The 13272-nt window shown below is 42.5% G+C and overlaps 1 protein-coding gene across 9 annotated transcripts in view; it reads left to right on the top strand.

Annotated features, from left to right (window-relative positions):
• WNK2 (WNK lysine deficient protein kinase 2) overlaps positions 1-12655 on the top strand; it is a 155896-nt gene extending 143241 nt beyond the window's left edge. For all 9 annotated transcript variants that reach the window (XM_067744899.1, XM_067744903.1, XM_067744898.1 and 6 more), the window contains 2 exons: positions 9490-9601; positions 12457-12655. In XM_067744899.1, the coding sequence (XP_067601000.1) occupies positions 9490-9601; positions 12457-12482 (138 nt within the window). In that variant the 3' untranslated portion in view covers positions 12483-12655. The remainder of the gene's footprint in view (positions 1-9489; positions 9602-12456) is intronic.
• The last annotated feature ends 617 nt before the right edge of the window (positions 12656-13272 follow it).

The following is a 13272-nucleotide window of genomic DNA, read 5'->3' as shown; positions in this document are numbered from 1 at the left end:
CCCTTACGATCTTGTTGTGGTTCCTTCTTTATATCTTTGGATGTAGAATATCTCTTTTGGCAGCTTCCAGTCTTTTTTATCGATGGCTGTTCAGCAGTTAGTTGTGGTTTTGTTGTGAGGTAAGCCCAAGCTCCTTCCACTGTACCATCTTGGATCATCTCTCAGGAGTTTATTTTCCCATCATTTCACTTTCTTTTTCTTTTTTTAAAGAATTTTTAATTGAAATACAGTTGATTTAAACTATTTTATTAGTTTCACGTGTACAACATAGTTATTCAGTATTTTTATAGATGTACATCATTAAAGTTATTATAAAATGTTGGCTGTATTCCCTGTGCTGTATAATATATCCTCGTAGCTTATTTATTTTATACCTATTAGTTTGTACCTCTTAATCCCCTACCACTATCTTGCCCCTCCCTCCCTCCAGCTTCCCACTGGTAACCACTAGTTTGTTTTCTATATATCTATGAATCTATATGTTTTGTTATATTCGTTTATTTTATTTTTTAGATTCCACATATAACTGATCATATACAATATTTTTTTTTCTCTGATTTATTTTACTAAGCATAATACTCTCCAGGTCCATCCATGTTGATGCAAATGGCAAAATTTCATTTTTTATGGCTGAGTAATATTCCATTATATATGTAACCCACATTTTCTTTATCCATTCATCTGTTGCTTAGGTTGTTTCCATATCTTGGCTATTGTACATGAAGCTGCTGTGATCACTTTATCTTTTCAAATTAGTGTTTTCATTTTTTATGGATATATACCCAGGAAAGGAATTACTGGATCATATGGTGGTTCTATTTTCAGGTTTTTGAAGAACCTCCATAATGTTTTCCATAGTGGCTGCAATTTGCATTCCCATCCACAGTGTACTAGGGTAACCTTTTCTCCATATCCTTGCCAACATTTGTTATTGGTGGTCTTTTTGATGATAGCTATTCTGACAGGTGTGAGGTGATACTTCATTGTGGTTTTGATTTACATTTCTCTGATTACCAATGTTGAGAATCTTTTGATGTGCCCTTTGGCCATGTGTATGTCTTCTTTGAGAAATATCTATTCAAGTCTTCTGCCCATTTTTTAATCAGGTTATTTGTTTTTTTGATATTGAATTATATGAGCTGTTTATGTATTTTGGATATTAACCCCTTATCAGTCATATCATTTGCAAATATTTTCTCACTTTCAATAATAGGTTGTCTTTTCTTTTTGCCAAAGGTTTCTTTAGCTGTGCAAAAGCTTTTAAGTTTAATTAGGTCCCATGTTTGTTTTTGCTTTTGTTTCATTTGCCTTAGGAGACAGAGCCAAAAAAATATTCCTTTGATTTATGTCAAAGAGTGTTCTGCCTAAATTTTCCTCAAGTAGTTTTATGGGTTTCAGTCTTATTTAAGATATTAATTCATTTCGAGTTTATTTTTTTATATGGTGTTAGAGAATGTTCTAATTTTATTCTTTTACATGTAGTTGTCCAGTTTTCCCAGCACCACTTACTGAAGAGACTACCTTTTCCCCATTGTATATTCTTGCCTCCTTTGTTGTAGATTAATTGACCATAAGTTTATGGGTTTTGGGAGGGGCTGTTCATTCTGTTCCATTATGTATGTTTCTGTGTTTGTGTCAGTACCATGCTCTTTTGATTACTGTACCTATGTAGTATAATGTGAAGTTGGGGAGTGTGATACTTCCAGCTTTGTTCTTTTTTCTCAAGATTGGTTTGGTAATTGGGAGCCTTTTTGGTTCCATATAAATTTTAGGATTATTTGTTCTAGTTTTGTGGAAAATGTCATGGGTAATTTGATAGGGATTGAATTAAATCTGTAGATTGCTTTGGGTAGTATGGCCATTTTAACAGTATTAATTCTTCCAATCCAGGAACATGGAATATCTTTTCTATTTGTTTGTATCATCTTAAATATCCTTCATCAATGTTTTAGAGTCTTCAGGTTATAGATCTTTCACCTCCTTGGTTAAGTTTATTCCTAGGTATTTTATTCTCTTTGATGCAATTTTAAATGCGATTGTTTTATTGTTTTCTCTTTCTGATAGTTGATTATTAGTGTTTAGAAAACCAATAGATTTCTGTATGTCAATCTTGTATCCTGCAACTTTACTGAATTCATTTATTAGTTCTCATAGTTTTTTGATGGAACTTCAGAATTTTCTGAGTATAACATCATGTCATCTGCAAATAGTGACATTTTTACTTCTTCCTTTCCAATTTGGATGCCTTTTATTTCTTTTTCTTGTCTGACTGCTGTGGCTAGGACTTCCAGTACTACTTCTCAGTGGCGAGAGTGGGCATCCTTGTTCTGTTCCTGATTTTAGAGGAAAAGTTTTGGCTTTTCACTGTTGAGTGTGATGTTAGCTGTGGGTTTGTCATAAATGGCCTTTATTATGTTGAAATATGTTTCCTCTATACCAACTTTGATGCAAGTCTTTATCATGAATGGAAGTTGAATTTTGTCAAATGCTTTTTCTGTGTCTATTGAAATGATAATGTGATTTTTATCCTTCCTTTTGTTAATGTGGTGTATCACACTGATTGACTTGTGGATATTGAACTGTCCTTGAATCTGTGGAATAAATACCACTTGATCATGGTGTATTATCCTTTTTATATATTATTGAATTTGGTTTGCCAATATTTTTTGAGGATTTTTGCATCTATATTCATCACAGATATTGACTAGTAATTTTCTTTTCTCTGTAATGTCTTTTTCTAGATTTGGTATCAGTGTAATGGTGGCCTCGTAGAATGAATTTGGGGGTGTTCCCTCCTCTTCATTTTGTTGGAATAGTTTGTTACACTAGGTATTAGCTCTTCTGTAACAATAGTTTGTTACACTAGGTATTAGCTCTTCACTAGGTATTACTTGTGCTAACTTGGGCTTTGTTCTTTTTCTAATTCATTTAGATGGAGGATAGGTTGTTTATCTGAGATTTTTCTTGTATGCTCAGGTATGCATGTATTATTATAATCTTCCCTCTTATATTTGCTTCTGCTGCGTCCTGTAGATTGTGCAAAGTTGCGTTTTTTTTCATCTGTCTCGTTTTTTTCTGATTTCCTCTTTGATTTTTTCATTCATCCGTTGTTTCTTTTATTAACATGTCGTTTAGTCTCCATGTGTTTGTGTTTTTCCCATTTTTCTTCCAGTACTTGGTTTCTAGTTTCATACTGTTATGGTTGAAAAAAAAAGCTTGATGTAATTTCAGTTCTCTTCTATTTATTGAGACTTGTTTTTTGGCCTGGCATGTGATCTATCCTAGAGAACATTCCATGTGCACTTGAAAAGAATGTATATTCTGCTCTTTTTGGATGGAATGTCCTATATATATTTATTAAGTCCAATTTGTCTAATGTGTCATTTAAGACCAATATTTCATTATAGTCTCCAACTATTATTCTATTATTGTCAGTTTCTCCTTTTTATGTCTGTTAATATTTGCTTTCCATATTTAGTTGCACCTATATGAAGTGCATACATATTAATAAACGTATATTCTCTTCTTGTATTGATCACTATATCGTTATATAATATCCTTCTTTGTCTTTTTTGTAGACTTTTTTTTTAAAGTCTAATTTGCAAGATATTAGTATTGCTACCAGCTCTCTTGTCGTTTTCATTTCCATGAAATAGCTCCTTCCATCCCTTCACTTTTAGTCTGTGTGTCTTTAATTCTAAAGAGAGTCTCTTGCACATAGATGGGTCTTGTTTTTTATCCAGTCATCCACTCTGTGTCATTTGATTGGAACATTTAGTCCATTGACATTTAAAGTAATTCTATATAGGTATGTACTTAACTGCCATTTGTTACTTGTTTTCTGGTTGTTTTTGTCATTCTATATTATTTTCTTCTTCTTTTAGTTTCTTCCCTTGTGGTTTGATTATTTTCTTTATCAAATCGTGGCATGCTTGTGTTACTTTCTCCCTATTTTTGTGTATCTATTGTAGGATTTTGATTTGTGGTTACCTTGGGTTTCATATATGTTGACCTATGTATCTGCTTGTTTTAAACTGGTCGTTATTTAAGTTCAAACACATTCTAAAGGATCTACTTTTTTTTACTCCCCTCCCATACATTTTGTGTATTTGATGTCATATTTTACATCTTCATGTTTATCCCTTAACTGTTGATTGTAGTTATAGTTTATTTTCCAATTTTTGTCTTTTAATCTTTGTACTAGCTTATGTTAAGTGATTGATCCACAGCCTTTGCTATATATTTGCCTTTACTTGTGGGGTTTTTCCTTTCCTATAAATCCTTACATCTTGTTGTAGCCTTTTTTTTCCCACTTGGAGAAGACCATTTAAGACTTCTTTTAGGGTTAGTTTAAGTATTGATGACTCTTTTCGTTATTTCTTATTTGAGAAGTTCTTTATCTCACTTCTAATTCTGAATGATAATCTTGCTGGGTAGATTGTCCTAGGTTGTAGATTCTTCCCTTTGAGCACTATAAATATGTCATGCCATTCCCTTCTGGCCTGCAAAGTTTGTGCAGAAAAATCAGCTGATAGACTTATGGGTGTTCCTTTGTACATGACTCTTTGCTTTTCTCTTGCTACCTTTAAATTCTCTCCTTATCTCTAACTTTTACCATTTTAATTATGATACATCTTGGTCTGTGTCTCTTTCAGTTCATCTTGTTTGGGATACTCTGTGTACCTGGGTATCTGTTTCCTTCTCCAGGTTCAGGAAGTTTTCAGCCATAATTTCATCAAATACATTTTCAACTCTCTTCTCCTTCTGGAACCCTTATAATGTGAATGTTAGCATGGTTGATGTTGTCTCAGAGGTCCCTTAAACTGTTCTCATATTTTAAAAATTTGTTTCTCTTTTTACTGTTTTGATTGGGTGATTTCCATTATTCTATCTTCCAGATCACTTATGCATTCTTCTCTATTACGTATTACCGTCTGTTAATTCCTTCTAGTGTGTTTTTCATTTTAGTTATTTCATTCTTCAGTTCTGACTGGTTTTTATATTTTCTAGTTCTGTGTTAAAATTCTCTCTGTCATCATCTATTCTTTTCCCTAGTTCAGTTAGTATTCTTATTACTAATGCTTTGAACTCTTTATCTGGTAAATTTTCTCTCTTTCATTAGTTGTTTTTTCAGAGTTTTTTCTTTGTTTTTTCGTTTTAAAGACATTCCTTTGTTTTCTCATTTCGCTTAATGTTTTTTATCTCTATAAAATTACGTGAAACAGTTACCTATCTCGGTCTTGAAGGGTTGTACTTGTGTGGGAGCATCTCTATGCAGTCTGCATGTGTTCAGTAGTTTCGGTGCGAGAGCTGGATCTGAAGTGAGCATGGGTCATGTCTTCCCCCAGGATATGCTGTCTGGTATCAACTTGGTGGGTGGTGGGGCTGGGAATGGAGGGGTTAGAGCCAGAGCCATGTGTGAGCTGAAGCTTCTTCTATGCTGAGTGGTCATCACTGCCCTATCAGGGGTGGGGTCTCATCCCAAGGTGCTGAAGCAGGGGTGGGGTCTGAGCTGGCTCCTTTCCCACTAAGTGTGCTCTCTCCCCTCTCCCAGCAATGGCACTTTTGCTCCAGGGGGCACAGTGCTGGAGCAAAGGGCTGCAGTGGGCACCTGGTGTGGGCCAGGGTGTACACTGGGACAGTCCCAGAATGCTAGTCAGCTCCATACAGCTCCTGATCTGCTGCCTCTGTGAGTGCCAGCAAAGGCTGCCCTTGCCCCATTTATATGCAGTGTTGGGTCTGAGTCAGTTCCATCCCCAACTGCACACTTTCCTCAGCAATGGCAGCCTTCAACCTAGTGGGAAGCTCTTCAGAGGTAGATGAGCTGGATGCATGCTAGGTGGTTTCATGAAACCATCCGGAATTCTGGGGCAGTTTTAATCTCCATTCTACACCTCATTCTTGGGAGTAAGCAAGCTTGTGTCACGAGCCAGGTCTAGGTTTCTCACAGCCCTCCTCGAAGTCCTATTAGTTTTCAAACCAGTAAGAAGACTTGTCTCCTTCTGGAACCCCTGTAATGTGAATGTCAGCATGTTGGACGCCAGGGCTGGGGTACCCAATATGTGGTTCAAACCACTCAGTCCCCAGGGAGGATCTCCTAGTGGTGATATCCCCCTCCTCTTCTGTGGGCCTGGGTCCCAACCTGATAGCTCTTTTCCCTTCTTATCTGACTCGTGTGGATCTTTCTTTTACAGCTTTTGTTTTAGAAGAATATTTCTGTCCATTTCCAGTTTGTTTTCAGAGAGAATTGCTCCACTTTATGGATGTATTTTTGATGTGTTCTTGGGGGGAAGTGAGCTCAGCACCTTCCTACTCTGCCATCTTTTTTTTTTTTTTTACGGTACGCGGGCCTCTCACTGTTGTGGCCTCTCCCGTTGCGGAGCACAGGCTCCGGACGCGCAGGCTCAGCGGCCATGGCTCACGGGCCTAGCCGCACCGCGGCATGTGGGATCTTCCCGGACTGGGGCACGAACCTGCATCCCCTGCATCGGCAGGCGGACTCTAAACCACTGTGCCAACTGGGAAGCCCCTACTCTGCCATCTTGATCTCCTCTCCTCCATCCTTTTACTTTCAATCTCTTTGTGTGTTTGTATCTAAAGTGTGTGTTTTGTAGGTAGCATATAGATTAATTATGCTTTTTTATCCACTCTGCCAATCTTTGCCTATTAATTGGAGAGTTCAATCCATTTACATTTAAAGTAATTATGGTTAATAAAGGACTTCTGCTGGTTTAACTATTTTTTTTTCTGTATGTCCTACAGGTTTTTATCCCCTCCCCCCCCCTTTTTTTTACTTTTCTGCATACGTTTTTGTTATTTTCTTATTGGTTACCTTAGGGATTACAATTAAAATCTTAACCTTATAACAACCTAGTTTGAGTAATACCAACTTTGTTTCAACACTCTCCTCATATATGTCTCCATCCCTCCTCCTTTGTGTTGTTTTTGCACAGATTGCATCTTTATACATTGTGTGCCCATTCACATAGATTTATAATTATTATCTAATGCATTCTTTTAAATCATATAGGGGAAAAAAGGAATTAAAACCAAAAGTATAATAGTGTTGGCTTACGTATTTAGCTGTGTAGTTGCTTTCTTTATTTCGTCTCATGGCTTTGAGTTACTGTCTATTATCCTTTCATTTCAGCCTGAAATGAAAGTTCTTCTTTTAGCATTTCTTGTGGGGCATATCTTTTAGTAACAACCTGCCTTAGTTTTTGTTTATCCAGAAGTCTTAATTTCTCCTTCATCGTGAAGGTTCATTTTGCTGGATGTAGAATCTTGGTTGACAGTCTTCTCTTTCTCTACTTCAAGTATTTTTTCCTGTCCTTCACTTTCTCTTCTCCCTGATAGGCTCTGTATACTTTTCTTTTCTTCATTCTTTTTTTTTTTTTCTTTCTGTTTCTCAGACTTGATAATTTCAATTCTGTGGTCTCAAGTTTGCTGATTCTTTATTCTTCTTGCTCAAATCTGCTTTTGAGCTTCTCTAGTGGAATTTTAATTTCAGTTATTATACCTTTTAGCTCTAATATTTCAGCTCTAATATTTGGTTCCTTTTATAACTTGTGTCACTTTATTGATATTCTCATGTTGTTGATGAATCATTTTCCTGGTTTTCTTTTTGTCCATGGTTTCCTTTAACTCTTTGAACATATTTAAAGCAGTTGATTTAAAGTCTTTATTTTGTAAGTGCAGTGTTTAGACTTCTTCAGGAACATTTTCTATTAATGAATTTTCCCTCTGTATGGATCATACTTTTCATTTTCTTTGTAAAGATTTTGTGATTTCTTGTTGAAAACTGGACATCTGAATGTTATAAGTGATAACTCTGGAAAACAGATTCTCCCCTTCCCCAGCATTTGCTGGTTTTGTTTGCTGAAGCCTTAGCTAGTGGTTACTTTCTTTTTTCAAATTATATTCCATTATAGGTTATTACAAGATATTGGGTGTAATTCCCTGTGTTATACAGTAAATCCTTGTTGCTTATCTATTTTATGTATAGTTTGTTAATACTTCTAATTTGTCCTTTCCCAAGAATTTCTTGATTTTTCTAGGTCTTTAATAGTTCCACCTACATTTTAGAAACAGCTTGTATATTCCTACAAAATAGCCTTATGGGACTTTGATTCCAATTGTATTGCATCTCTTAAGCATCTGGGTAAGATTTGACACATTAACAGTAGTGAGTCTTTCTATAAACATGGCATTGCTTTGTTTATGTCTTTTTAATTTTCTCTCAGCAAAGTTTTATAGTTTTCAGTGTAAAGGTGTTACACAGCTTTCATTAAATTTACCCTGAGATAGTTGATATTTTGGAACGTGGTTGTAAATTTTATTGCTTTAAAATTTCCCTTTACAGTTATATGTTGGTAGTATATAGAAATACGGTTGTTTTCTGTTCCTTGTAGCCTGCAATCTTGCTAAATGTGCTTTTTAGTTCTAGAAATTGGTTTGTCTGCTCTTTTGGGTTTTCTCCATACACGATCTTGTCATCTGCAAATAAGGATGGTTTTCCTTTTTCTTTTCTAGTCTGTGCCCCTTATTCCTTTTCTTTTATTGGCTGGAACTTTCCACACAGTGTTGGCCAGGGACAGGGGGATCCTTGGGTGAAGTACATTTGGCATTTCACCGTCGGCACAGGGTTGGCTGTGGGTTCTGCAGAGGCCCTTCCAGATGGAGGAGGCACCCTCCAGCTTCAGCAGCTGTGCTTTCCATGAAGCAGGGTGGAACTCCTCAGACACTCTCCCTGCATCTGTGGGGAGCATCACATGGAATTCTCCCTTGGGATGTAACTGTGGTGAGATGCAGTGATTTCTACTGGGACATCATTGCATTCCTGGGGCAAACCTCACTTGGCTCTGATGTTTTATCTTTTTTTATAGTTGCTTGGTTAGATCTGCCAACATTTTGTCTAGACAGTTTGAAGGCTGTTGGGCCCTACTCTGTTTTCTTGCAGTAGCCTCATCAGGTTTCTGCATCACGGCCGTGCTGGCCTCACCAGCTATCACAGCTCATTTCCCAGTCCTTGTGCTGCTTCTCCTGTGGGGTTATACCTGAGGTGCAGAGAGCAGAAGGGCTGCCCTGCCACTGACTCCGGATCTCTGGGCACACAACCCTGCACAGCTCCCAGCTGTTCTGGTCCTGCCATAATGGCACTGACCAGTCAAGCAGGAGGCCTTGGGTTGGGGTGTGTGGTCCCCTTAGTGCGACTTCAGGGTTCATGTCCTGCGGGGTCTGCTTTGAAGCCCACTCTGGCCTGTGGACAGTCGGGGCATGTGGCCCAGAGGTGGGCAGGCTGCAGCTCTGTGGAAGGAGGGAGGGACGGTGGCTGCCTCCCAGCTGCGTGCTTCCACTCTGGCATCAGCCATTAAAGGTGCCCCATGTCAGGTCCTGAGACCACCCTCTCCTGAGGATGGAGAAACTGTGGGGACCCCCAAGGCCACTGAGGGAGGCTAGCTGATTGAAGCCACGTTTCTTGTCTTGTAGATGAACACGTCTCGACCAGCAGTGGGGATGCCATGTCTGGCCCCGGCACCCAGCCCTCTACCCACCGCGGTCATTCCTGGAGCTGCTTCAGCCCAGCCTGTGCCCATGCCAGGTACTGCTCTCTCCTGCCTCCCAGCCCCGCCCTACGCACTGCCTTTGGGCCAGTATGGAAGCCTGATCCCAGCTCCAGTGTCCTGGGGGCCCTGGGCAGCCCAAGCAGGCAGCTGGAGCCTCGATGAGGGGCCAGGCTTGGGTGCAACAGGCACGCCAGCACTCCCCATGTTCTTGTGGCCACCTATGGTCAGCATGCCTGGCCCCAGGCTGCGGATCACATAGCTCCTCTGTCTCACCACTTGCCAAGTGGAACATACTGAACTGAATAGCCCAGAGGAGTCAGGTTGTGGTTTGGCCTCCAAGTCCTGCCCCGCCTGCCCATGGGTGCCCAGCCAGGGCGGCAGTCCTTGCTTTCTTTATTGCTGCAGACCTTGTTCCCTCTTAGTTTCCCATGGTCCACACTTGCTGTCTTTGCACTCACTTCCTGTACTTGAGTTGATGGTTAGAACATTGTAATCACCCTGCAGAAGCACAGTGCCTTGAATTCCAGCTTTTCCATTCCCTGATGGAAAGAGATGTTTTAAAAGATCATGTATCAGAAAAGATGTATTTCATTTACAGTTGGCTTGTGTATTGATATCTCTATTTCCCTTGTTAAGTTGCAGAGACATGAATGGTTTGAAAATCTGAAGCTAAAGTCTGATCTTGACTTTTCTGTTGTACGTGCTTTAAAAGAAATTGAACTAGTGACCTTGAATATTGAAGAGTTGCAAATGCTAGAAGAGTTCTGCTTTGTACTCATAAAACGAGGTCTCTCCAGCTCTATGGTCATAGATAGCAAACAGATGGACACACTCCCTCAACTGCAGTGCCACGGGCACTGCCAGCAAACTGCCCAGGGATGCACGGTTATTGGGGCAGTGCATTGCTACTGGTAGTTGGTCTCTTAGTCAGGAATGTTAGCATCTGTGTTTGGCTCTGTGGAACCTGCTGTAAAGCTCTAGGTAAGCAGACACGCCCTCATGACCCAAAGCCCGCAGGGCTGCTGTGAGTGTGGGGGAGGTACAAGTGTGTGTCTGGTGCAGGAGCACAGGCAGGCCGCCTGCTTTGCAGAGACAGTGGACCCCTTCTGCTCTGGGGGCCTGCCAACTCTCCTACTGACCTGCCTTCCTTTTCTGTCATTTGCACTGAGGCCTGTGGCCACTTGGGCCTAGCTTTGCCATGTGTTCACAGGCTGTTCCACCCACCTCTGGCCTCCAGACTTCTCCAGGCACTGAGGTTGCCCTGCTAGGGGTGGGAGTGTTCCTCTCCTGGAAATGTCAGTGGGGCTCATCCCAGACAGGCACCAAACAGCCCAGGGTGGGAGCTGAAGGCCCTGCTTCTCACTGACCAAGATGTTTCCCATTTCCCACTGGGAGGCCACTGGTTGGGCTGCCCAGCTGTGAATTGTATAGTTCTGCTGTACTTTGGGACTTTACTGGGACTGGCTGAATTATTTTGATTTAAATATATTATTCCATCAATTCAGTTAGAATTGAATTTTCTAGGTGATTATACAGACTCTTCTGCCAGGCCATGATACTATAGTAAGAGATTTCTGTTCTCTGTAATGTGCCCCTTGGTCCTTGGGTTGAGAATTATGTGCGCCTGGTTCCTGAGGGTGGTGGAAGCTGCCCTCTTCCCGCTCCCCTTGCTGTACCAGACATGTGGTTTGGAGTCCTGCCCTTGTATGTGAACGGTCAGTGGCACAGACTCCCCAAGAGATTGTATATTTGAAGGAGAAAAATAAACATTTTTGCTTGAAAACAGTGTGGAACAACATCTTTTTCTTATCTTCTGTCCACGTAAAAGCTGAACAGCCAGTCTCAAAGGGAGCATGGGGTGGGTAGCCCTGGCAGGCAGCACTGCCCTGTCCTGACAGTTTCACTCTCAGCTCCATGCCTGCTGTCAACACCTTGCCCAGGAGGCCGGGGTGGCCATGAGGGGCCTGGGGGCTGAGTGGCAGGTACTTTCTTCCTGGCAGGAGCCGGGTGTGATTGACACTGAGCCGACATGGCTCAGAGGACGAGAGTGGGCTGTTGGGCGGGAACCCCATGCCAGCTCTGTGGCTTCGGGCCTAGGTTGGCTTGTTCACTCGGCTTTCAAACTCTGAATTTGAACTGCATGTAGATGTACAGTGGACTCTGCCCCATGGAGGGCATGAGTCTCACGGCCAACTAAATGGTGTCTCTGACCCCTGTCCATGTTGGCTGTCTCACAGAAAGCCAGGTTTGTGTGACTCACTTTGGACAGAGCTGGGTGGGGGGCTGGGCCACCTGCCCTGGGGTCACCTGAGGGGCTCTGCTGTCCTGTAGGTGCAGGGCCTTGGTGCGGATTTGGGGAGGGCCCCGTGGAATTCAGCATGTTTTCCTGGCTCGCCGGCCCTGATGGCCTTATGGTCAGCAGCTGGTGCCCCTGCGTGTGTTCTGCGTGTACTCAAGCTGGGGGTCGTGGTGCCTCCGGCTCCCCGCGGCTGGGGTGGCAGCCCTGGTCTGTTGGTCCTGCATTTCCACCGAGATGCAGTCAGGCTTTGTGCCCCTGGCCACCTGCAGTGCTCCGCCTCAGCGCTAGCTCTGAGCAGAGGCCGGGCAGGTCGGCAAGCAGACTCTGCTTGCTGTGCCCGTGGAGCCAGAGGTACCTTGCTCTCCAGGGCAGTGGGCCCTGCAAGACCCTGCCTGGTTTGGGCAGTTGCTCAGTGTGGAAGGTGGCCAGATGGCAGAGGCAGCCCGGGGTATGTATGCATAGTGCCTGGGTCATGGTCCGGCAGCCCAGCCCTCCAAGGAGCGTGACCACTCTGGTGTCGCCATTCCAACTTCCAGGGCCTCGTGTGACCGCGTCAGGCCTGTAATGAGCTGTGGCGGTTTTGTTTTCTAGATTCTGAAAGTGAGAAGCCCGACTGAGCCCAGGCAGGCCGACCCAGACCCAGACGCCAGGCCCCGTGTCATCTCATGCAGAGAAGGCGAGCCCACACCTCGTGTCCGGTTCACGATGTTTTGTAACCACTTTCTAAGCATTTTTTATTCACAATTGGAAACACAAATGTAAGCAAGAATAAAAAATATTTTGGGGGAAACAGGACGTTGGTTTTTCAAACTCCTTTCTTGTGGTCCCCAGACCGGCAGGTGGCCTGAGATGGTTGGTAAGTGAATGAGAGTGTTGGAGAAACTCCTGGGACCACACAGCGGGACAGGTCTGAGGGTAAGTATCCTTAGCTGAGGGATTCCTGAGTGTGGTGATGAACACTTTAGATGGTGCTTTACAGTACACTGGGTAGCTCATGGTCCTTGTGTCCAGACAGCAGCTGGGATGGGTCAGACGTGTGATAAGGTCCCACCTCTTAGAGAAGCAGCTGAGGCTGTGGATCTCAGGCGGCCTGGCCCCAGTTTTCAGGCATTCTCCTCCTTCATACCCAGGGCAGCCCCCATTCTATTGCAGAGCCCTGGAGGCATCAGACCCTTGGAGGCTGAACAGTGATGCCCATCACTGGTGACGGCTCCCTGGCTCGCACAGACTTGGACCCTTGCGCACACAGCTCCATTCATTATGCTGCCCTTTGGGCTTCCTTACTCTGTCACATCAATCCACCAGGCACAGGACAGGCATCCACAGTGGCTTGAAATGGCCCTTCCTCCAGAATCCACATGCACCATTAGGAGGGGCCCGCCTCGGGTCTCAGACCCCTGGCTTCGG

Source organism: Pseudorca crassidens, chromosome 7, assembly GCF_039906515.1.
Source record: "Pseudorca crassidens isolate mPseCra1 chromosome 7, mPseCra1.hap1, whole genome shotgun sequence".
NCBI classification, from domain to species: Eukaryota; Metazoa; Chordata; class Mammalia; order Artiodactyla; family Delphinidae; genus Pseudorca; species Pseudorca crassidens.
This window is presented reverse-complemented; position numbering and strand designations above follow the sequence as displayed.